This window comes from Vicugna pacos, chromosome 4 (genome assembly GCF_048564905.1).
Source record: "Vicugna pacos chromosome 4, VicPac4, whole genome shotgun sequence".
Taxonomy (NCBI): Eukaryota; Metazoa; Chordata; class Mammalia; order Artiodactyla; family Camelidae; genus Vicugna; species Vicugna pacos.
The window spans coordinates 49,422,921-49,448,471 of NC_132990.1; the positions used below are offsets into that span (position 1 = coordinate 49,422,921).

Genomic DNA, 25,551 nt, shown 5'->3' on the forward strand with positions numbered 1-25,551 from the left:
TTGTGTTTATGAAATCAGTCTGGCTGCTGGATGGAGAATCATTCAGGTGAGATAAGAATGAAAAGTGGGGAGACCAGGTAGGAGACTGTTGCAGAAATCTGTCTTCAGGACAGGAGGCGGGGTCCTGAAATTGAATGGTGGCCATGGAGAGAGAGAGAAACGGACATCTTTGGAGATCTTTTGGAGTAGTGACTGATAGGATATTAGGGGTGAGAGCAGGGTAAAGTCAAGGATGACTCCCAGGAGTCTGGCTTGAGAAACTGAGCATTATCTTCCAATACAATTTACTGAGCTCTGGGACATGGAGAAGATGGTCCTGATTAGGATGATGGTCATAAGGCTGAGCTGCATATCAAATTAAGCAAACTTGACAAATGGCAAACATTGAACTCTTACTTACATTCAAATATGCAAATCGTCTGCTATTTATTAGTGATTATATATACATTCTCCACCTTTGCTAATCATATTAGAGATGCTAATTTATATCATGCTCCCTTTATACAGCATATTACTCATGTATTCACCTAATAAGCACAGATGCTTTCAGTGGGCAAAGCGCTTCACTCAGCACTCTGAGAAATACAAAGGTGGATAAAAATGGGTCCTGCATTCCAAGAATTTACAGTCTATTAGAGGCGGTGGTACATGGAATCAGATAGCTATTACTGAAGGCTGAGGTGCTCTGAGCCATAAGAGAGAGTCGGAGCTCAGAGATGAGAGAACTTGTATCTGGCTTGGAAATCAGAGAAGGCTTTTTGGAAGAGGTGGCACTTGAGCTAGGCTTTGATCGGCCTCATATTTTCCTGTGAGGCAGCTGCATGAACTGAGGTCCAGATGTAAAACTGGTGCAGCAGGTAACATTAGGCTGGTGTGAAGGCCTGGGAAGGGGAGTGGTGGAGAATGTTGGCCAGGGCCTGAGACCTAAAGACATAGGGCCATGAGGATAAGGTTGAGGAGTTAAACTTCTTATCCTGAGGGTAATGGGGAGCTGTTGGGGCAGAATAATCTGAATTCTTCCTTAGGAAGGAGTTTGAACCACAGTTTAGAAGATGCTCTGGAAGAGTTTTTTTGTTTTGTTTTTTGTTTTTTGGTTATTTTTGGAGGTACTAGGGATTTAACGCAGGACCTCATGCATGCTAAGCAGGCACTCTACCACTGAGCTATATCCTCCCCACTGGAAGGAGAAGTGGTATTTGCCTTTCTCTGACTTAATTCACTTGATACATTTTGAAAGTATAAAATACACGCTGGATTTTGAAGACTTAATATGAAAAAAAGGGTGCAAAATATCTCATCAATGATTTTTATTTTTATTGATTACATGTTGAAAGGATAGTATTTTGGATACATTGGGTTAAATAAAAATGTATTAAAAATCACTTGCTTCCCCCTCCTCCACCCCAGTTTTCAGGTGGCTGTTAGAAAACTTACACGCTTACAAATGTGGCTTGTATTATCCTTCATTTGATCAGCACTGCTCCAGAAGTGGTGCTACATTACCTTCGAAGAAAATCTCCCCACTTTGAAACTCCCTCCCCAGCTATGTGACTTTAAGCAAGTTAAAGTCTCTCAAAGCAAGATTCAGCCTCATCTATAAAATAGGGGCAATAATCACCCCTGTCTCACAGGTTTGTTATGAGGGTCAAGTGAGCTATGAAAGTAAGTGAGATCACCCCCCGGTACATGGTTAGTGCTCAGTAAATGCCATTAATGGTTATTGTTGTTGTTACTGCTGCTATTACCAAGTTTTTGTTTTTGTTTTTGTTTTTTTAATCTGGATTTCCATCAAATCTGTATTTTTGTTCAGGACTTCTTTTCATGTAATCTTCCCAAACAAAAATCCAGCATCAGTTTTACGTGTGTCTTCCTTTATTGCATCAGCTCATTAAGAGCGCCTAACACCTAATACACATTCAGCTACTCTGTTTTTAATGAACTGTTGGATGCTTTTTGTGGCTATGTTTTGTGTGTTTATCCTGCAACTCCACTAAGTTTATTTTTTTAAGCACTAGTAATTCTCTTTGTGATCATTTTCTAGATGTAGATCATCATCTGTTTGGAAAATAAAAGGTAGTACTTTTCCATTTCCTATGCTTATTATTCCTCATCATTTTTCCTTCTCTGGTAACTATTCTAGGCATTTTTCCTGCTACAGTAAATAGGAGTAATGTCTAGGGTATCCTTTCTGTTGCTTTTTATGAAAGAATGCAAATGTTGATTTTTGCCCTTCAGTGTAATATATTATTTATTATATTTAGAAAGTTCCTTTCAGAGCTTTGTAGTTTTTTTTTAAATCAGGAATACCTATGGGTTTTATTCAGTATAAATTTTCAGAATTTTCTGCTTTTTCCCTCTTGTCGGGTCTGTCTTCCAGCACTTCTCAGTTTTACCCATGTTCTTGCCTAGAAGAAATCCTGTCCTTGCTCCTAAGGGAGCTCCTTGATGGATAACATGCATGAGGCTTTGTACTTGGACTTGTCAATGCATTTTGGCTCCATGAAGCAGTTTTTTAAAAATATTTCCTGGTCCTTGTTGAAACTTGAGATTATTATAAATGACAGAGAGGTGATTTTCAGATAAGTGGGGTCCTAATGCATTAGGCAGAGTTCCTGACAGTGTTTGGTAAATGGATGAGAATAAAAGACCTTAAATGCAGAATGCGGAGGGTGCTGTTACTCCTCCACATCTGTTGTTTGTAAGGACAGTAAACACCTTATCCCATCACTATTTGACCTTCCTTAGAAAGAACCACTGACTCTTATGGGGGTAAAAATCATTTGCTACATAAATGAAACCTAGCTCATAAATTCACTATGTGGTGTTGAGAGATAGAAAATACAACTTTCAAGTTACCTGCTTGTATATAAGAGAGAACATCCATGTTTTTAACAATTAATACAGAGGAAGTTCTTGCTATCTGGGATTTTATATTGGAATGCTCACAGTTACAAAGTTGAAGGGGAAGCAACATTTATCATAAAGAAAAACAGAAAAAAATCACCAAAGAAATCATCTACCTATAAAATTAATCATCATCAGACATCCAAACTGAGCAACTCCTGGTTTTCATTCACAGTCTATGTTTTTCCTCTTCTATACCTCTGCTGAAGCAGTGCCTTCTGCCTGGAATGCCTGTCCATCTATCCATTCATCCATCCATCTAGCCATCCATGTACCCACCCATCCAGCCATCCATGCATCCATGTATCCATGCATCTATCCATCTATGCAAACATCCATGCCTCCATCCATGCATCTATCCATCTATGAATCCATGCATCCATCCATCTGTCATGTGTGCATCCATCCACCTACCCATCTATGCATCTATGCATACATTGACTCATCAGCAATTACTGAATATCTTCTGTGTGCCAGGATTTGGGCTATGTAGGTATACCCTCAGCATCTCTCAGCTGCCACCTCTTCCAGGTAGCAAATGCTTCCCTGATTCCTTCTCCCCTCCTCAACAAAGTTAAAACTGCTCTCTGCTTTCTCTGAGTACCCACTGCACTTCATGACTTCTCTTTTATTTAGAGCATGGTGCTATGTCCTACTATTTTATCTACTGGTGTTTGTGTCTTCTCTCTCCCAAGAGAAGAGTTGGTGCCCACTCAGCTAGCTCTGCATCTTCCTCCTCCAGGAGGAGGGGCTGACCCAGTTTGTGGCCACCAACTAGAATCCTCTCCCTGCCTTTTTTTACATTCTCCTTCTCTTCCAGGGACAAAGTTGCTGCAGCTGATGGGCCGCCTGGGACCCCAACCCAGACCCTCATCCCTGTCAAACACACAGTGAAAATAGACAAAGATGCCCTCCTCCAAGACTATGGATTTCACATTTCTGAGACCCTTCCCCTCACAGTGGTGGCCGTCACAGCAGGTAGGGGCTGCCTGGGAAACAAGAAAGGATTTTGGCTTCTTGCGGGGAAATAGCCCCGGTTCTCTTCCCATCTCTCTGTGCTTTAACATAATGCAGAAAATGCTACCCTAAAAGATTAGAAATGGCAGAAATTTTGACCTAATTCTGTCTTGCACTTTGCACCTTCCTATGGTGCTGGGAGGGAGGGGCCCACTTGCTGTTTGCACCCCTGCTCCACAGCTTTAGCCAGGGCTTTGCCCACCCACGCCGCCCCCAGCCAGTCTCAGGGATGGTGACAGTATTTGGATCATCAGGCTCTCCTCTCTGAACCCTGCATGCTCTGAGCTGGGGAGAGTTTCTGGTCAGACAGTAATAGAAATTATTGATTTGTTTTCACTTGAGTCTCTAAAATATAGGCTGCATCAGGGTGAAGAGGAGCAGACTGGAAGGGTCTAGTGTTTGTTTTCATACTTCAGCTGTGTATTGATGTTATATCTGGGACTAGTTAAAAATCTATTAATTTAAATGTGCACACACACACACACACACACACACATCCCAGAGTTCTTTAGAGATGAATGTAGTGGATTTGCTGGCCAGCTCTGTTGATTTAGAGGGTTTCTGCTAGTCTTCTTTCCCCGGACAGTCTCCTAACAATCCCTTGAAGGTGATGGATGGTAGTACATTATCCGTGATTTGTAAACAGGAAAACTGAGATCCCCGTGAGACCAAGCCTGACTAGGGGTAGGGCGAGCTGGTGCCCTGGAGACTGGATCAGGCTGCCTAAATTTAGGTGTGCTGCAGTGACACGTGGGGCCTGGGCCCCCCTGGCACAAGCACCAGTGACTTCTTTTCTGTCCAACAGGAGGTTCCGCTCACGGCAAGCTTTTCCCTGGTGATCAGATCCTCCAAATGAACGATGAGCCCGCCGAAGACCTTTCCTGTGAACGAGCAGTCGATATTCTGAGGTACTAAATTGTCTTCCATCATCCACAGAATTGCACAGATTATTGTAGAACAAAGATGGGTGACAGAAATGCCTTAACTGATCTCCCTGTGATTTAAGTAAGATCCAGTCTCCTTTAAAGCAGCAGCAACAGCCTCATTTTAGAATTCCATCTTGGTTACTATCTTCTCTCTCTCACCTGCCTACAGACGTGATTGGGAGGCACAGGTGCTATATTTATCAGTCCCTTGCAGTGACACACACACACACACACACACACACACACACAGAGAGAGAGCTCAAGATTGCAGAGAATCCATCAGAGTGTAGAAAATAGAATCCTCTCAACCACACCTAATCTCACTTCAGAACTGCCAGAGAATAAGGTGGGTGGTTGGGTGGGGCAACTAGGAAAGGACGTGGTGATTTTATTTTACAAAAATGAAATATGGTTATGAAAATCATGCAGTTTACTGTCCAAATTATTAGGTGATTTTCTCAAAGATGATCAATTCCAGCAAACGAATTTTAGATTTTCACTGCTACTAATATCTCTGCCAGGCTAGATCCAACTCTGACTAATGAGCAAAAGTCTTTACAATTAAAAGCAGTAGACCAGAATTGGGGTGTCTAGGGAACGTGAACCCTGATCTCTTCATTAAGCACCTTCTCTGGGCAAGGAACCCTGTGGTGCCAAGGGACTCCGCTTCCTGGACTCGTACGGGCTAGAGGCGCAGCTACAGCTGGTGCACACCCCACTGAGACTGAGGGGAGACAGTGCATCAGGAGAAACAGAGGACAGGGGCTGTAAACACTGGCGATTCCTCAACTTGTGAGGAAGTTGTGGTTTGACAAAACAGAGAATAGTCTGAGGGGAGGGTATAGCTCAGTAGTAGAGCGCATGCCTAGCATGCATAAGGTCCTGGGTTCAATCCCCAGAACCTCCATTAATAAGTAAATAAACCTTAATGACCTCCCTCCCATAAAACAAACAAACAAAAAAACCAGAGAAGAGTCCAGAAGTATTTCAAATGTCCCTTTAATGCTGAGTAGAATTTGGCCCACAAAGATGGAGATAGAGAGTGGTCCAGGCAAAGTGATAAGAGTGACTGAGAGGGGAGTAGTGGGCGCTGAGCACTTCAGTTTGTCTAAGGCATCAATGCCTATGGGAAGTGAGGCCCAGATGGTGGAGGGTCTTGGTGCTGACACGGTAAGCTCAGGGGTTATTCTCCTCCTGGAAGGGTGAGCCATTAAAGACTTGCTAGCCGGTTTGAGTCTTGAACCTGTGCTCTCTGCCATAAGCTGCGTGTGGAAATGCTGGGACTGCTTATTTTTTTAGCTTAGTTCCCAGTGTCATCGCCACTTCTAAGACCAAGCAAAACAAAAAAAAAAACAATAAAATGTCTCTAATTCCTCCAACTCTCTGTGAGGCCAGGCTGTCCATTTGAGAGCACCTGGATATTGGTTTGTTGTGAATTCTCTTGGAAAAGGTCTGTTCTTCTGTAAAATGGAAAAGAGGCGATCCCCAGACACTTAGAAATCTTGTGTTGAGTTTATCTGTTTGAGGAAGTAACACACTGGCAGCAATTGGCCTAAATGTTCATATTGTGAGAAGTCAAATGAAATTATTTTGCACACTGCTTCTCTGTGTAGCAGTGGCAAAGAAAAAGGAGTATAGAAATCAATATTTCAGTTCTATCTTCTAATACGAAGTGGAAGTTTGGCACTTATCTGGTTGATTTGATCACTCTGGGAATCTAAGAGATGATAAGAAAATGAAAATGTCTAATATTTGATTACATGGTTGGGCTCATGACACTGACTTTGTGCCCAAACACCAGAAAATGGCTGGCTTTTTTCTGATAAATGTTATGCACTTTCATTTATTCTATTTAGTGAATGTTTAGTCTGTTTTCTGAAATAGCATATTTCCCTGATCTGTATTATTGCTATGTTTTCTCTTAAAAATTTTTTTTTGGACATAAACCTAGCTCGGGGTCATAGCAACTGGATGAGTTTTCCATCATATAGACTAAATTAAGGCTAAGTGACTTAATTTAGTGGCTGTAGGTATAGACTAGATGACAGAGGCAAGTATCTGAAGATTTTCTCCAGGAAGAAGCGGCACTCTGGACAGCTCACGTTCCTTCACAGATCAGGTCCTTCTTTCTCAACATCCTTCTCAATTTTGCTGAGTCAAAAAAAGCTGAGGCAAGAGACGCTGCTTTGTAATTCTGCCAGTCTTTTTGACCCTAACACACACACACACACACACACAGAGACATATCACCCAGAATGACTTTTTTTGTCTTTATCCTTTTTTTCAGGGAAGCTGAAGATTCTCTTTCAATCACAGTTGTTCGCTGCACGTCGGTAAATCTCTTTCTATTTCCTGTGTGTTAGTTTCACCCTCCTTGGCCCCAAGACTCTGTACCCTTAGTGAAATATCTGTCATAGAATAAACGGGGAAGGCAGAGGGCACAGGGGACAGCTGCTGGGGCAGTCGATGTTGCCTGAGGACCGCCTCTGTGCCAGTGTTGTAGAGGAAACAGATGTGGGTCCAAGCTTCAAGAACTCATGGTCCAGCTAAGGAGATAGACTCGTGATTATGCAGAATGGGATGACCAGGGTACCAAACTAGGAGTTTCAAGACAGATCTGAGTGGTGTCACTGTGGAGAAGTCATCTGTAAAACAGGGATGGCAACAATAACTGCTTTGTGTATCTAATGGGTTGTTATGAGCAAGGTGCTGGACATGAACGTGTCTGATCAGCTGTGAGGTTCAGCACATGGCAAAGTGTGGCAAAGATGATGCACAGGGAGGCCACAGCCATCCTGAACCACCACAGGCCTGGGTGTCCTTTCTATGTGATACAAAGAACTATACATAATCAAACTGTAAGAGAAGACTACAAAGAGGGAAAGTTGACAGAAAATTCTTTCTGAGAGACTTTAGTACGTACCTCTTAGCCTTAGCCACAAATAGACAAAAAAAGTAAGTAGGGGTTTGGAGAATTTTAATAATGCATTTAACAGTTTAATCTAATTGACCGCATCCCCGGCTACCAAAATAAAAACTCAATAAATTCCCTAGATAAGCAACTCTATAATTCCCTTTCCCAGAATATAATAAAATACAAATTGATAACTGTCAAAAATGTAATTAAAACCACCCATTTGGAATAAAAATGCTAACTAAAGATGGAGTCAAATAGAAAAGCAAAAATATTATAATAGACTGGTTAGAAAATAATTAAAATTTAGAACTCTACTTCTTAGAACTTATTATATGCAGTTGAAACTATACTCTGAGTAAAATTCATAGCCTTAAAAGTGATTTTATTATCTAATGAGGAAATAGGTCCAGTCAGTGCAAGAAGTAGGAAAGAAAGGCTAATAACACAAACATAGAGCAGAATAAAGAAAATGATAAAACTTAAAATCTAAAATCTTAGTAATTCCATATTAGTTTTTTTAATTTCTAAATGTGTTTTTATTTTTTTCAGTTAAAGTACTGGGAATTGAACCCGGGACCTCATGCACGCTAAGCATGTGCTCTGTCACTGAGCTATACCCTCCCTTTATGTTGGTTATTAGTGATCAGTGTCTGAAAGCTTTCTGACCCTAACTTGTCTTGGATTTTGCCAAGAATTAAAGACAAACATACCAATATGTGTTTTCCTGACTCTTCTATGTTCATTTTCTGGGAAATTTACACTTAATCATCTTTAGTCTCCTAGTATTTCCTCCATTCTCTGTTCTGTGGATGATGCCAACTGTTTCATATAATAGGTCCATCAGCCCCCTCGATTCACAGGTATAAGAGTTTTGAACTCATTCAAAGCAGTCTGATAGTCTCATTGCTTAATTTTAGGTTGTAACTTTCTCTTTGCCTTATTCCATCAATCTCTTCTGATTGATTGAAAAAGAAAGCAAATTGAGGTTAAGTAATTTCTCCAGTGGAGGGATTACCGCACAGGTTACTTCTCCGGGAACTCTGCTATTTCCCCCTCTCCTTCTACTAAATTTTTTAAAGCAAACTATGTATTTGAGATACTAAATCATAGTCATGATCTCTGTCACACCAAGGTTCCAGTTACCCACAAATCACATTTATCTTCTTGAGTTAAAATCTCAAGGTAACTTGTTTACTTCATGTACTTCATGGCAGGGGCCTGGTGATATCTGAGTCTATGAGCATTGTTTCCAGCAGTTTCTTTGACTTCTGTTGTGCTTCTCTTTCTTCAGCCACACAGATTGTGGCTCAGAGCTCCATCTTGGGGCTGTTATACATGTGAACATTCTAGGGGCAGGCCTGAAGGACTATCCAGACCAAGGAAACATAGGATGCCCGGCTTGGAAATAGCATATCAGGGTTTCCAGGAAGATCACATCCTGTTGGTCTAAATCATGCAAGTTGCTATTCGTTAAGTGTCACAATTTAGCCTGATATGGTCGAGGCCAAGGGCTTCACCACAGACTCATACCAACCTATGATAACTCTTTTTACCTGTGGAGAAAGAGGGCACCACCCAAAAGATGAGCAGAGCAAAGAAGGGCCAAGGATAAATCAGAGGAGTCAGAGCTTCAGAGAGCCCTGGGGATGTTCTGGTCCAACCCCCATATTGTGCATAAGAGAAGACTGAAAGCCAAAGAGAGGCAATGTACACACACACACACACACACAATTGGTTTACTTCCATAAGAATTTGCATTTGAAGTAGTTCTCGCAACTGTTGAGTAGCAGAACTTGTGTTGGAATTCAGGTCTGTTTGTTCACAGGCCAGTTTTCTTTGTCTTCCTCTTACCACAGCCTTTGGCCACCATATTGAATGTTCAGTTGTTCTCAGACAAGTCTATGTTGAGATCCCTGGATTTTATGAAAAGAGGTCTTTAGTAGGATGCCATCATTCTCTGTGGGTTTTAATTGAATTCTCAACAGCTGTCAGAGTTTTTGCTTTTGTTTTTTGAGAAATGAGAAGATGCTTGTATGAAAGTCCTGTTCTAAATTGTGTCCTGTTAATATTTTGCAGGGAGTCCCCAAGTCCTCCTTCCTGACGGAGGAGAAGAGGGCGAGGCTGAAGACCAACCCCGTGAAGGTGCACTTTGCGGAGGAAGTGCTTGTCAGCGGACACAGCCAGGTGCGTCCCTGGTCAAGGGATTAAAATGACTGCATGAAGCAGGCAAGCTGCCTCCTGCACTTGTCTCCCGGGGACTCTGAAATCCGCAGCGTAGAGAGGACGCAGGGGGAGTGCAGTGGGCTTGCTGGAGGCTCTGCACACCCTTAGTAAGGCACCTGTAAACCATGGATGGGGAGAGAAACACTGGCTTTGGCTCTCTGTCGTCCTGTGACTCCATTTTCCTGCCCTTGAAATTTCCACAGATTCCAATTATTCATTTCTCATTCAGAATCTTCAAATTTAGTATTCCCTCTGAAGTTGGTGTGTTGATAGTAGTGATGGCAGTGGTGGTGGGGTTGCTTTCTTTTTAAAAGAGCCTCTTAGCTATTGAACCTCTATTATGTGACCCTAAACATGTTGGGTACATAATACTTAGTCATCACAATACCCTACAAGGGAGGTATTTTAACAAAAGAGGAGGCAGAGGCTTGGAGAGGTTAAGAGAATTAACTTAACCTCTGAGATCACAGAGCTAGAAAATACAGGGGCACAGATGTGACTTTAGTTCTTCTCTTTTCTACTGTGGTATCCTTTTTGGTATGGAAATACCCAGGGTTGGTATGGTTTGATATGGGGTTTCAGAAGACAAATTTGTAAAGGGAAAATGTTAGCTAGAATTTGATGTTTTTAATGTGACTGCTGGATAAAAGACTTACATATTCATTATTTAAATATTTTTCCCCTTATGGTCTATAACTATTGCCATTCTGAATTCAGTGATCAATATTATACTTTGAAACTTCCAAATCAGAGCTTATCCTTATCTGGTCTTCTCACCGTAGAGGCCCATCGAATGGGGAGTCATGGCCATTTTAACACAGGATCCAGGTGATCTGGTTCACATCTGGAGAGCCCTTATTTTCTTCTTGTCCTGCTACTTAACAGACCCCACCTTCAGTTAGACTTGAGAGTAAAAGGTGAATTTGTTTTAGGAAGGGGCTAGTGGGAGGCATCGTGCATTAATCACAAAAGATCAGCAATGTATTGAGTCTCTGTGTTTTCATGTTTGTAAAAATAGATCAAATCTCTTTAGCAAGTTAAATTTTTATTCAATGAGTGTTTTGAAGATAGTGCACAGTAATGAGAAGTAGGGTCTAGACCCAACTAACAGGCCTGGTAGAGAATAAGGGTTCTGTAGATGTGACCAGATCCCCTGGGGAGACTTGCAGGTCAGGGTACCACGTCTCTATCAGCCGCATAAGGCAGAGACAGCTGAGCCAATGAGAGCTAATCATTGTGACCGAGCTCTTCAGCCTCTCAAGTGTTTAAAAGATGATAAAGTCAGTTGCTAAGCTTTCTCCCTTGAAACATACTAAGACCTTAGAAGGATCTGAAACAGGAAATGAACATTTGGGGATTTTTTTTCTGAGGTAGAGTTGATATATAATATTACATAAGTTTCAGGGGTACAACATAGTGATTCACAATTTTTAAAAGTTGTGCACTCCGTTTATAGTTATTTAAAAATTTTGGCTATATTCTCTGTGCTGTACAATATATCCTTGTAGCTTATCTATTTTATTCATCGTAATTTGTACCTCCTAATCCTCTACCCAAATTTTGTTCCTCCCCTCCTCCCTTTACCCACTGGTAACCACTAGTCCATTCTCTGTAACTGTGAGTCTGTTTCTATCTTATTATATTCACAAGTTTGTCTCATTTTTTTAGATTTCATCTATAAGTGACATCATACAGTATTTGTCTTTGTCTAACTTAAGGAAACCAACAATTGAAACATGCTTAACTTTGTTAACCATTAAAGAAATGCAAAGGAAAATATTAAGAAGTGCTACTTTATACTTAGTAAATGAGCACAAATAAAGAAAAATGTAAGCGCTGAATTTGAGAAAGTAGCTACACTCGTACTAATTGGTGGCTTGGTGGCTTGGTGGCTTTGTCAGTTGATTTAATCTTCGGGAGTAGAAAAAAAACAAAACTTAATGAATGCCATAAAAGTGTCCAAGAATCACATTCTTACTAATTTAGCCTATAAAATAATTTCAATGCAAAAATCTGTGTGTTTAAAGATATCTCTAATACCAATATATAAATTGCAAAAAATTTGAAAAAATGTTAAATACCTAGCGCAGGGGAATGGTTAAATAAATTCTAATATTTCAACTCAATACAATATTTATAAGTCCCTTAAAATTATAAATGTTAAAGCCACATGAAGAAGTGTCTATGTGTTGAGTAAAAATGCATATAGAATTGTACATGTTTTATGAAAACAACTTTCTAAAAATTATTTCCAGGTAGAAATAAAAATTGGGAGTATATGGCATTAGTTATATAATGTTGTTAGGGATGTATTATTTTGTAAATCATGAATAATAAAGTCCCAAGGAAAACATTTTGCACTTGGGAAGTCCAAAGATGAAGATTTCTAAATACCTGAAACCAGAGAAGTGAGATGACAGCAGAGGAGCAGTTTGAAATCCCTCCTCCCTGACTGAGTGTGAGGTGGCACTGGCATGTGAACATACTCCTTTCTCTTTTGTAAAAGTACTGTAGCTTTAAAAAAAAAAGTTATAGAGAGTGATGAATGTGCATCTTGCTTAAAAGATACAACTGCACAGAATTCTCATTTGAAAAGGCTATCTGGTTTTTGAAAAAAGATGGCACGCTTCTAACCCAGGTGGGCTCCATACCCAAACTCTTTGCAAAGATTAGAGCTGGACGTGGTTCTAGCTCAAATCCTGGGAACTCTAGACGCTCTCACAGGTTCTGGAGGATGCCAGCCCCAAGGGCCTTCTTTATCTGCAACTAAACAGTCAGAGGTCACTTTTTATGAGAGCTGGCCTTGGGGGGATTCTCCAAACCTAAAGGGAATTGTTCCACCCCATGAAATTCTGGCTGGCCGTGCGTCACATAACACAGACCAGTCTTGTGCCTCCTTCCCCAAAAGCCCTCCAAGAGTAGCAGAGTCCCTTAGGCCATCCCGCAAATCCAGGGTGATGGTTGGGATGAGTGGAGGTGGAGAGCAGCCCTCTGCCCTTTGGTGATGCTTCACTACAGAGAATGCAGCAGTACAATGTTGAAGGAGCATCCTACCTCTCATTCCACCCAACCCCACAAGGCACAGTGCAAGAATCTCAGAAAGGCTCATTTGGGACAATGGCATGCTTGTCATCTGACTTGCCAGATTGCATACCATAAGGTGGGCAGCCAACTGTGAAGTGTCAGCTGACAGCTGCGTTACATTGTTCAGGCTTGTGCAGTGCTTTCGATGTGCTCATGGCGGGGCTCATTCTTCACCATCATCTCTCCTGTCTAGCAGTTCCCTGGAACAAAGCACACCTGTATCTGTGTGGCATAGACCTCATCCACTGAACTCTCTGAATGTCAAGAATCATAGAGTTAGGGGAGGGTATAGCTCAGTGGTAGAGCACATGCTTAGCATGCACAAGGTCTGGATTCAATCCAAAGTACCTCCATTTAAAAAAATCTGCCCAAGAAGCAACTTATGACTTGATGTGGATGTTGGAGAGAATCCTGCTCTCCACATCAGAAAGGGCCAGGGAAGCTGTGGATCTGTCATACCTGGGGACAAGATGGCCAGTTTTAACACCACTCTTGTGTTTTCCAGGGTAATTCTCTGCTGTGTATGCCCAACGTGCTCAAGGTGTACTTGGAGAATGGACAGACCAAAGCATTCAAGTTTGAGGCGCACACAACTGTAAAGGTATTCAGAGGAAACCTGAATCTCCTTCCCAGAGAATTTGCTGGCTCCCAGTATACCTAGGCATCTTGCCTGTAGCTGCCTTGGTGGTCTCACAGACACCATGGTCTAAGCACCTGCAGTAAGCCAATCACTCTGTTACCTCAGTAGTACCAACACACAGCAAGATGGTATTTTTAATATTATCTTGCAGGGGAGGAAGTCAGGGCTCAGCGAGATGAAGTAGTCAAGGTCATAATATAACTCATAAGCCTCACCCTTAACCACTGGACTTCCCTGCCTCTGGTATGTGACTTCACCTGCTACCCAAAAGACTAGAGCCACTAAATACCAGGCAAGGTGTCAGGGCAGGTCCAGGCCCCTGCATATTCTGTTCTAGGTTAAAGTCAGTTCATCTTACATTTATCGAGTTCCTCCTGGGAGATGCTCTGATACAGGTGGTACAGACTGAGGTAAAAAGTGATCTCTGTCTCCCAGGAGTTTGCAGTCTAGTTGATGGAGGATGGACATTCAAGGAGCTCCGAATAGTCCAGGGCAGGATGAAGCAAGGGCTGTAAAGAGAGGGACAAGGAAGTGCTTTGCATGCGAGGGAAAGAGCACCATCTGTTCCGTCCTGTCAGAACCTAAGAGAAGGCTCTGGGAGAAGCGGGACCTGAGCTGAGCTTTGGAGGGTGACTAAGAATTCAACAAGGGCAGGTGGGGACAGGGCGGTTGAGGGTTGGTGGGTGCACATCAGTCTGAGAGAATCCCATGGACTAAGGCAGAGAGCCAGTAAGGGGAAAGGCAATGGGAGTTCAGATTTTATCCATAGACAATAAGGGATGGCACTATAGTTTCTGAACAAGGTAGCAAATAGTCTTAGAGGGAGGCTTCAGGGAAGAAGCAAACACAGGAGTTGTTCAAACATTAAACTTTGTGTAAGAGTCAACACTGAGCCCAGCTCTTCTGACACTGGGGAAGAGCAGGTTCAGGTAGGCAGGTGCAGCCATAGGTAACTGACAATAGCCAAGACACACACACGTTCATTCACATATATGCACATGCACGTGTGCGCACACGTGCACACATGCACACAATGCACACACACATGTGCAAATGGCCAGTGTTCCCGGGCACCTTCCTTTGGCAATTCCTAGGGCTGCCCCAAATTCCCTATCCCATTCTTACCTCAGCATGACTGAGAAGCTGGAGAAGGTCTCTCCGAACCTGGGAAGCCCAAGCCCAGAGGAGGAAGGGGAGGGAGAGATTTGTTCAGTGTTCAGTGCATGCCTGGCACTCTCCTGGGCACTTCCTTGCCTACTATCTGATTTAATTTCCCCAGTAACCTTGTGAAGTAATGTTAACCCACTTTTCAGATGAGAACACTGGCCTAAGAGATCCGAAACTTGTCTGGGTCAGCTAGCTCATAACTGGCTTCCAACTTGGTCTGTTGTTTCTGAACCCTGCGTTGGCACTTGCCAGGCTGCCATCTGCATAGAAGTTTTGCAAATGCATTACACAAAGTTTCTACTTCTGTCATCTGAGCAAAGTGCATTGCCATGGAAGGGATGATTTGATTAAAGTGAGTCCCCCTTTGGTGGCTAAAGAAACTTTGAGATGATTTGTAATAAAAGCACACACTGCAAGGGAATTAAAGCCAAAATGACAGATGGAGTTGGGGAAATGAGCAAGGACTTCACTGGTATGATCCTGGTTAATATTGCTTATCTGTAGTAGCCAAATTTTTTAAAACAAATCTTTTAGCTCCTTATGACAGAGAAAGAGATGGGGATAAGAACAAATCCTATGGAACAAAAGGGAAAAACCGTCAGTTCATCAGTGACTTCTCATCCCTACTCCCTCACCAAGAGAAGCAAAGTTCTTACATTAAAAAAAAACCCTCTTTCTCTAAATCAAGGAAAATATTTCATTTGATCCAGTGAATATTTAGTGGCACTTTTTGTATGCCAGCAAAGCTATTGGTGATACAGAAATAAATTACCCAGGGTCACTCTCTTAGGGATCCCAGAGTCTCGGGGCAGGACTGGCGTGAGGAGATGAGACCTGGGGATAACTCGCTAGGCAACGATGGGCAGTGCAGTGTGCTCAGAACCAGGAAAGCAGGACATGAAAACGGTGTGGTGTGGGCTCCAGGGAGAGAGAGCTTCCAGCTGGGTGGCAAGGAAAGGCCCCCAGATGGCTGACTTGGAAAGATGGCCAGGCCTTTGACAAGAATGGGCCAGGAGTGATATGGGAAGATGGCTTCCCAGACTTGGGGAATGACATCAACAAAGAACCAGTGATGGGAAAGTTTGGCAAGTGTATGGGGCTTGTGAGCAGGGTGCACTGGAAGAAGCAGCAGACAGTAAAGTGGGAGAGATGTGTTGGCACCTGATACTTGAGAGCCTCGAACGTTAAGCTGAGGAATTTGGACCTAGGCTAGTAGGCTCTGGGGAGTCAGTGAATATTCTTGAACAAGAGAGAGCATGAGCACTACAAGGCTTAGACAAGTTCCTCTAGATCAGGGTTCAGTGAACTTTTTCTGTAAAGAGCCAGATAGTGAATATTTTAGGGGTTTTTTTTTCATGCAATGGGGCTTCCGTCCCGGATGCTCAAGTCTGCTGCTGTAGAGAATGGGTGCAGCCATGTTCCCATGTAACTTTAATTACAAAAACAAGCAGTGGGCCAGATTTGGCCCACAGGCTATGGTTTGCCAGCCCCTGCTCTAGATATGAGGTGGAGGTCAGCTGGGTCACAGGGGGGTCCTTAGGGCACCACTCAACAAAGCCAGGAGAAATGTTGAGCTCAGGCCAAATGGAGAGAGGGGACAGAGTCTGGAGAGGGGCTCTCTGTCATGGCCAGCACACAGTAGGCATTGCATTAATGTTGCTGAGTTACAGAAGCAGATAGACTTTTCGGGACTTAGTAGTTAGTTATGGAGGGTGATGGAGCGAGTGGAAAGAGGATTCAGAATTGGGAGTCATGGGGAGCAGGTAGCACCTGATGGTTTGGCACTTACTAAATCTGAGGTTCTGGCAGGACATCTATGATGAGTCTATGATGGTTATTTATTCATCGAGTGAAATTTATTGAGCATCACTGAGTGCCAAGCTTTGGGGATATAATGGAACACAAGACAAACAAAGTTCACATTCTGGGTGAGTTTAGCATCTAGTGGCATAGATGACAATAAGCAAGAAAACAGATAGCAGCTGGCATGTATTGAACACTTGCCACCTGCCAGATGCTATTCTAAATTCTGTATATGGGGAAATTAATTTAATGCACATAACAACCCTTGAGAGAGGTGTGGATATTATGACCATTTTACAGATGAAAATACTGAGGCACAGAGAGAGTAAGCACTTTATTTACCCAGAGACACACAGCTAATGAGTAGTAGTTTGGGTCTAGAACCCCCTCACTTAACTTAACTGTACTGTCTCTTACTAACAGACATAGCAGCCATGAAAGAAGATCATATCCAATAGTGATGAAAGAAATCAGCAGGACCCTGGGAGAGGGAATAACAGGGGCAATCACATGTAGATTCAGTGACCAGAGAAGGCCTCTCTGAAGAGAAAGAAACAGCCTTTTGAAGAGAACGGGAAAAGTGTGCCAGGCAGAGGGGATAGCATGTGCAAATGCACCAAGGCAGCAGAGACCTTGTGATGACAAAGGGCCACTGTAGTGAATAAGAAGAATGTGGCATGGCAACTCCAATGGCACAGTTTTAATTGTCATTTCATCCTATCAGCCCCTCTAAATAAGCATCATTATCCTCTCATTTTTCAGGGAGGAACTGAGGTTCAGAAACGTCAGGTTGATTTCCCACAGGTGCATAGAGGGTAGGTGGCGGGATTCTGTCTGGTAAGCAGTTGATGATGCAGACTCCAAAGAAAGGATGAATCTGGAGACCTTGAAGAGAGGCATTAGGCCCCAAGGGGTGGCTTCCACCTTCCAAGTAAAGCAAGAGAGGGTGTCCGTATGGATGGCGCTGGAACCCTGAGGAGGGGGCAGCAGTGGGTGTAGGGCCGTGCGGGGTGATGAGAAGTCTCACACGTGGCCCATCAAGATCCGGCTGCCTGAGTTGGCAGTTGACCCAGTCAGCACAGGCCTTTCTCTCCCTGGCGGCACTTAGGAACAGAGTGAAAGTCAGGGAAGTCCTCCCTGCTCTGTGCCTGAACGTGAGGGCTGGCCTGCTCCTCGGTGACCCTTGTACCTCTCTGTGGCCGCAGGACATCATCCTCACAGTGAAGGAGAAGCTGTCCATCCGAAGCATGGAGTACTTTGCACTGGTCCTGGAGGAGCAGTACAGCATCTCACGGCTGCACCTGCTGCACGAGGAGGAACTCATCCAGCAGGTATCACCTGCTTCTGCTCCTGGTGAGGAGATCTGGGCTGGGCAGACTGCACACCTCAGCTGGAACTTTTGGGGGTAGGGCTCGGTGCATCTGCAGGTTGGATGCAGTTGTTCATGGCCAGAAGGCGCACAGCTCACACAGCCTGGTTTTTGTATGAGGTAGGCAGGTAGGCAGGCCCCCATTTTGCAGACAAGGAGACGGAGGCTTAGAGGGTAAGGAGCTTCCTCAAGGTAACACAGCCCATAGCACCCCAACTTTTGCTTCCAGCCCTGGTGATCTTCCCCTGAAACTGCTGCCTCTGAGATGTCAGGAAAGCATCTGTTGCTGCGCCTAAGGCCTTTTTGTGAGACTTGCCCCGATCTGGTCCCTGGCAACAGGACAGGGCTAACAGTCAGTCCGTCTGTACCACTCAATCTTCCCTCCATTCAGTGATTTGTTGTACCAGCTTTTTAAAGCCAAACACAGGTCAGTTCAAGAAATCCTTGATGAGTGTGTACTATTACAAAGATGAGCAGGATTTCAACAACTGGAAAAGGAGAAGGGGCTTTTAAGAGGAACAGCATGAGCAACGCATGAGGTTGTGGAAGCTGCTCTCAGCCTTCCTCGTTACAGATGAATTCTTACCCGGGTCACTCACCTTCTAGTACTGCTGCTTGCAAACTTTTTTTTTTTTTTATCACTTCTACTCTATTAGCATTGGAAAAAGAAATCAAATTAAATCGCTAAGATAGTTGAAGTAAAAGAAAAAGTAAGGTGCAGAATATATATAGATGTATAATATATACTACACTATTATTTGTGGAAAAGAAAAGAATGTAGATTTATAGGATGATGGATATAGATAGACTGTCTCTGGAAAGGCAAATGAGAAACCAGATGCAGAGATTTCTTCTGGAAGGGGGAACAGGTTGATGGGATCAGTGGGAAAGTTGCTCTTTTGAGCATTTTACATCTTATACCCATGGGAAAGGCAAGTTAGGGGCAAAGGTCTGTGCTGTCTTGGGAAGCACTAAAACTGAAATCTCCGGGGCTTGTCTTTCATTGTCTTTTTTAAATATGTTACAATAAATTGCATTTGCTTCTCCCCACATCAGTGTCTTTTTTTTTAAAGTTGTTTTGTGGAATAACTGTGAGAACAAAGGCAGAAGATGAATTGTATCTCTCTTCCCCATCACAGGTGGTAGAAAGGGAGGAGTCACATGACTACCGCTGCCTCTTCAGGGTGTGTTTTGTTCCCAAGGACCCCCTGGACCTCCTGAAAGAAGACCCTGTGGCCTTTGAATATCTCTATTTGCAGGTGACCCAGTCTGCCCTTCCTAAAATAACAGTGATTGTTCTCAAAGATGGCACATTGGGCTATTTTGAACATGAGCTCAAGGCAATTAAGCAACTCCCTGGTAGGGATTATCTTTATCTGAGGGAGAATGGGCCTGATTATTCCTTTTAATGTCACTGAGTTGCTGTGTTAGGAGATTTGCAATGTAGTAATGAAATTTAGGCTTAGTCCTCGATGTAGGTGATACATTTTCTAATGCCATTTAGGATCTTTAGAGTTACAGTGTTTGTTGCTAAAAAGGACATTAGTGCTTAAAAGCCTTGTTTCAGAAATGATGATACTGAGTCTTGGAAAGGTCACATAATTTGCCTGGGTCACACTTTTGGTGGGGGAGCCAAAAATAGATTCCTTAACCTCCTAGCCTGGTGCTCCCGTGACTTTACCTCCTTGGGTGAGGCTTATTATGTCATTTTTATTCTGATAAAAAAATCATTTGGGAGACATCACCATTTTACAGATGAGATCACTCCAACTAGGTATATTGACTAGCCCAGCCCAAAGTCTTACAAAAATGGTAGCAGCAAATAACAAGTCTAACAGCAGCAGTGGTTTATTTTTGTGTAACAGCGTGTCTCTGTACTGCTTTCAAACGCATCCTCTCATTTAAACCTCACAGAAATCACGTCAGGTAGTCTTGTCTTTCCTCATTTAGCGAGGGGAAGTACCAGTTTTCAGAGAGTCTTAGTAAAAAGGACCCAAAATCACACAAGCAAGAAGTGGCAGAGCCAGGTCTCAAAGCTGAGCTCCTGGTCTTGCTGCCTTTTGCCTGAGAGAACTAGGAACACAATCCACCCGTTCTTGTTTCCCAGTTCCTCTCATCCAATCTCTTTCAGAGCTGCAGCGACGTGCTCCAGGAGCGCTTTGCTGTAGAAATGAAATGCAGCTCTGCGCTCCGGCTCGCAGCCCTGCACATCCAGGAGCGGATCTACGCATGTGCCCAGCCGCAGAAGATCTCTCTGAAGTACATAGAGTGAGTGGCAGGGGACGTCTGTGTCCCACCAGCAGCAGCTGCGTCGCATTTATAACTTGACTGACCCTGGGCCAGAAGGGCCAGATTCCACAGAAAGCTGATATTCACCTACCTGCCCATCTGTCCCTTGTCTCTCCCTTCACGTCCCTCCCCACCGTCTCCGTCCCAGCCTGGCTTCCCCAGATGTCAGAACCTAGCTGCGCCCTCTGGGGCAGAAGCCAATTCCAGATGGAATGACACCGGATCCCTTTGTAAATTCCCAGTTCCTGGGAGGATGTCTCGGAAGATCAGTCGACAGCTTTAGCATAAAGCTCTTCTGAGGGTGGGAATGCCTCAGAAATGAATTTGATGTGAACAAAATTGTGCTGCATCACATTCCTATTAGAGTAGTTTCAAGTCCTGGGATTCAGACACCTCCTGACTCTTAGCTTAAAATTTCACTTTGCTCTGGGCAGTATCATCCAGATTTGCTCACCTGCTCACCAAATCTCAGCTCTGTTTTGCCTGGGCATCAAAACCAGATGAGGAATTATATTTTTAAAAAATAAAAAAATCCTTGGCCTTACCCCTGATATACTGGGTCAGATCTCTTGGGAGTAGGATCTGAGACTCTGTGCTTTTAACTAGTTTGTTGAGAGACTTTGAGGCTGTTAGGCTGGCACCATCCTGAAGCATGGCCTCAGGAACTGACAGGTGCTGTCTGTGCGTTGCCCCATGTGAGTGGGCTGTCCATGTGTGATGAATAGGGAGCTTCTAGAATGATCATGGGGTTTAATTCCTGAATGGCTGGTTTTTGTGGAGAGAGACAGTGTGTGTGTGTGTGTGTGTGTGTGTGTGTGTGTGTTTGTATTTTATACTAATGCACACCATAAATATATTTACACATGCTCCACAAAACCAGCTGTGTGTGTATTTTTTCCTGTTGAGAAAGAGGGTCATAATTGCAGTATTCTCAGAACACTAAGTACTGAGTCAAGTGTAATTATGTCCTTCATTAGAGTCAAGTGCACTGTAAAAATGGGACTCCTTGTCTCCAATATCTCATGGCAGGAAGGACTGGGGAATAGAGAACTTTATATCTCCAACTTTACTACGGAACATGAAAGGAAAAGACATCAAGAAAGCCATTAGCTTCCACATGAAGAGGAACCAGAATTTGCTGGAACCCCGACAGAAGGTAATGTAACCATGGCCCCTGCTGACCACGTAGCTGTTTGTTGTAAAACCTCAGGGAAAGAATTTTCAACACTGCCTGCATTTTAGGCAAATGAATAACTCTGACTTCAACGGTCTTTTTCTTTTTTTCTTTCTCCCTAATTTAAGCAACTTATTTCTGCTGCCCAGCTACGTTTAAATTATCTACAGATCCTTGGAGAACTCAAGACGTATGGTGGGAAAATCTTTAATGCTACTTTAATGGTATGTAGTAAAGAACTATCGGGTCCTGCTCTTATAAGGGACGCTAGAGGTCCTCTGAAGATCAGTATATCGTTTAGCCTAGAATCCCTGATGATTCTGTCATGTACTAGAACTTGTTTGGGAAAATAAATATTATGCCATCGGGGAGTGTCCATCATGCTGTTCCTTGGTGCCAGCCCTCTAACGGATACTAGGGGAGGCAGAGCTGAATAAGACATGACTCCCACCCTCAGATACTGAAACAGGGCACCCAGCAAGACAGAGCAAAGCCACGAGAGGCACAGGGCCATTGCTGGGGGGTTTGAAGGCCACCACTGCTGGCTTCAGATTGAGTGTGGAAGGAGAAGGGATGAAGGAAAGGTGAGAAGGTTGAATTTGGCCAGATTTCAGTCCAAAGGAAAGGCATTCTGAGGGCAGCACACCATAAGCAGTTTACCCTGGAGCTTTGGGTGTTATGAAGGTGAAGAGGAGAAACTGGAAATCATGAAGGAAAGAGAAGAATGTTAGACTAACTGCCAGGCCCTGATTGTTTAGAAAGGAGGAAGTGAGGGGTGGGCTTAAGAAGGGAAAAGAGAAAAAAAGAGCCCTCTGCTCTGTTACCCATTCCTCCTCTGGCTTGCTTTTTGGAGCCTGGGCCTAGAGCATTGTGCTTTGCAGCAGTCAGTGATTGGGGGTGTGGCTTAAGGGAGCTCTCAGACCCCTCAGTCAGCCCCAGAGCTCTCCAGCACAAAGCCAGACAATTTAGCAGTTAGAGACTTTTTTTAAAAAAAAATAATAGCAACGCTCCTTTCAGTGGATTTGGTGTGCTGCTCAGTCGTTTACAGCAGTGGGTCAATTTCATAAGACTGCAAACCTACCAATGTACATGGAAAAAGAGAATCAATGTTTCGAGAGAAAGGAAGAGCATCACATAGTTAGGGGAAGGAGAAATACATTGAGTCTTTGTACAAGTAGATGACTAAAGGGTGAAAAAGAGACTCGATCATGGAAAGGAAAACTTGATGGTACAAGAAAAACATCCCACTTTTCTCAAGGGTTAAACCTGCCCTCTGCCAACTGTCTAGTTCTCACCCCCAGTCCCTCTTTACCTTTCCTCCCTAAGGAAAGAACTGGTAATGGAAGAAGAAACCAGCCACAGTGAACTGGCTCAGGGTGCTTGCTGGGCACTGGGGGTTACACATGTAGGTACATGCAGACCCTGTTGTCAGGGACCTTCACGTGGAACATGAGACTGGAATACAAATGATAAAAGCCCTAGTTCAGTGCTATCAGAGAAGTACAGACGAAGTGGTGTGGGAACAACGCAGAGGAAAAGGACTCTTCTGGTTTGAGGAGACAGATCAGGCAGATGTTTTCTGTAGGCAGTAGGTTTTGATGGAAGCTTTTAAAGAAGGTTCGGTGTTTCAGTAGGTAATGTTGGCAGGCAAGGGATTCCAAAAGGAGGGCATAGCATGAGCACAGGCACATAGTTGTGAAAGTACAGGTTGTGTTTACGGAATAGGTTAACAGTCCTGTGGGTTGATTCTCTATTGTGAAGGGTCTTATGGGAGATACATTTATACTTAATTTCTCTGTAGATGAGGCCCAGCTTAGGTTGTTGCCTAACTTGATAGTCTAGGGGAGTGGTGGTGAGGACCTGAAGTAGGAATCAAGGAGTTTGCAGAGAGAGTATCACATCACATGTGCAGTGTATTTTCATGAGCTCATGAATGGAAACTAACTCCCCATTCACTCTTCTGCAGTTACAGGATAGAGAATCCTGTATTGCCCTTCTGGTTGGAGCCAAGTATGGCATTAGCCAAATTATCAATAGCAAACTCAACATCATGTCCACGTTGGCAGAGTTTGCAAGCATCAGCCGTATAGAACTGATGGAAGAGTCTGAGAAAGTGAGCGTGGTCAAAGTGTATCTTCAGGACATCAAGGTAACACACAGGGAAGAGATTTTTGAATCCAGCTTCTGGAATCTGGGGCTAAATTATTCTAGGGTAGTTTATATGAGTTTAGACATTAACAAGGCCAACATTGCTTAAGAGACTGAATCATCCATCCTGTCCCATCAAAGGGAAAATGATGAGCAGGATGCATTTTCCTAGGCAGGTCCTAGGAAAAGGTGAGCTGAGCTATGTACTTTCCTGATGGGTTCAGAAGCTTAGATGAAAGCACCAGAGGGTTTGTCACATGCATGGGACCAGACTGGCTGCCCAAGATTTTGAGTGGCAGCAATGAAAATGGGTAAATGATGAAGGGTACTTACTGAGCCTCTCTGGAATGTCTCCATTTGTCCTGGCTTTCTTCGATTTAATCCCAACATGCTCAGGGATGGTGCTTCCTTCTTCTTATCCCCGACTCCCTCCTTCTCCACTGACTCCTGCTCCTTTCCCTCTTCTAGGTCAGATCTTGGAGGGGCCCTGTTGTATGAATGAGCAGGGTTGGGTGGTTGGGATAGGGGGCTGAGGTTGAGGGAAGAGGGTCAGAAGACCCTGTGGAGATTTGACGGGAGGAACCCACCGTGCATGTGTGAGTACGTGTGCATACATGTATAGTTGTGTGTGTGTCCACACGTGCTCACTCATTTCAAGTCTTGTAAGTGAGAATATGAGACACCAGGGGGCTTGCCTGTGGACCATTACTGGATTTTCCTGGAAACTTTTATTGGCCTCACATGGCCTTGCTGCCAGTCTTCAGACTATCTCTTAGCCCTTTATAATCATAAGAGCTCTCTTTATCTTCAAAGGTTCTGACTTTGCTGCTGGAATCCAACAGTGCAAAAGACCTAGCCTGCCTGATTTCTGGGTACTACAGGCTGTTTGTCGACCCAGTTACCTCCATTTTCCTCTGGCCGGGAAACAAACAACAGGTGCACCGGGTATCTGCTGAAGAAGGTGAGGCACCGGGACATGCCCCAGTAGGGACAGGCTCACATCACTGCCCTGTAGGTCGGGGCAGTCCAAAAGGACGTGGTGCATTGAGTGGAGCTGAGGCTTCCACTCAGGTGGATGAGAGCCTTTTCTCCATCTATTTCCTGGTAAACAGTTGACCTTTCCAAAATCCTAAATAGATAAGTTTCTTTGTACCTGAGAGTCCCCTAAAGCAAAGGCATGTATTCAAGATCTCTGATTCCCTGTAGTATTTCCTAAAATCATCTCTAAGATCCACTGTATTTTATCTTTCTTTGCCAGGAAAATGAGATGCCACATATTTGTTCAGAAAGTCCAGATGACCTAGCTTCTCATCCCATACCTATGTACTCTTTTGCATTCTCTTGAATTATGATAAAACTTGTCAACCTTACATGTTTAGAAGAAAGAGGTACATGGAGGTAGAAGGGACTCAGAATCATATGATGTAAGGAATGAAGCAGGAGGCCGGATGAGGGGAATGTTTTACCAGGCCATCTCCCCAGTTCTACCAGGCTTTTGCTTCAGCACTACTGATGCAGTGCTGTCCCAATGGTTTACTGAAAAATATCTAACAACTGTCTCTGCAGGGAAAAAGCAAAACAAACCAGAACCCTAATTTAAAGCAGTTGCCTACTTCCATGGTATAAACACTCCCACCATGGCTAACTTCAAGCTACGGACGTGCTGTCCCTGAACGTGGAGGTGAGGGGAGCGGCACTCCGCCATGTGGGCGTTTCCTCCAGATGGATAACATAGGCGCAAGCAACCTCAAGAGAGTAGATGACAGTAAACTAAAGTGAAATAATTGGAAGTGTTGAGTCTTATGTATTTGTTACCTTTGTCTTTAACACAATTTATGAACAAGGGCTGATACCCGGGAGTCTGGTCAGGGAGACAGCGCCCAGGGGAGC

At 43.6% G+C, this 25,551-nt stretch overlaps 1 protein-coding gene across 6 annotated transcripts in view; it reads left to right on the forward strand.

The window, feature by feature from the left end:
* Positions 1-25,551, forward strand: part of FRMPD1 (FERM and PDZ domain containing 1) — a 119,670-nt gene that overhangs the window by 87,098 nt on the left and 7,021 nt on the right. For all 6 annotated transcript variants that reach the window (XM_072959754.1, XM_072959755.1, XM_072959756.1 and 3 more), the window contains 12 exons: positions 3,725-3,882; positions 4,727-4,829; positions 7,135-7,180; positions 9,841-9,948; positions 13,577-13,672; positions 17,887-18,012; positions 19,190-19,309; positions 20,182-20,318; positions 21,369-21,495; positions 21,642-21,737; positions 23,480-23,662; positions 24,475-24,622. In XM_072959754.1, the coding sequence (XP_072815855.1) occupies positions 3,725-3,882; positions 4,727-4,829; positions 7,135-7,180; positions 9,841-9,948; positions 13,577-13,672; positions 17,887-18,012; positions 19,190-19,309; positions 20,182-20,318; positions 21,369-21,495; positions 21,642-21,737; positions 23,480-23,662; positions 24,475-24,622 (1,448 nt within the window). The remainder of the gene's footprint in view (positions 1-3,724; positions 3,883-4,726; positions 4,830-7,134; positions 7,181-9,840; positions 9,949-13,576; positions 13,673-17,886; positions 18,013-19,189; positions 19,310-20,181; positions 20,319-21,368; positions 21,496-21,641; positions 21,738-23,479; positions 23,663-24,474; positions 24,623-25,551) is intronic.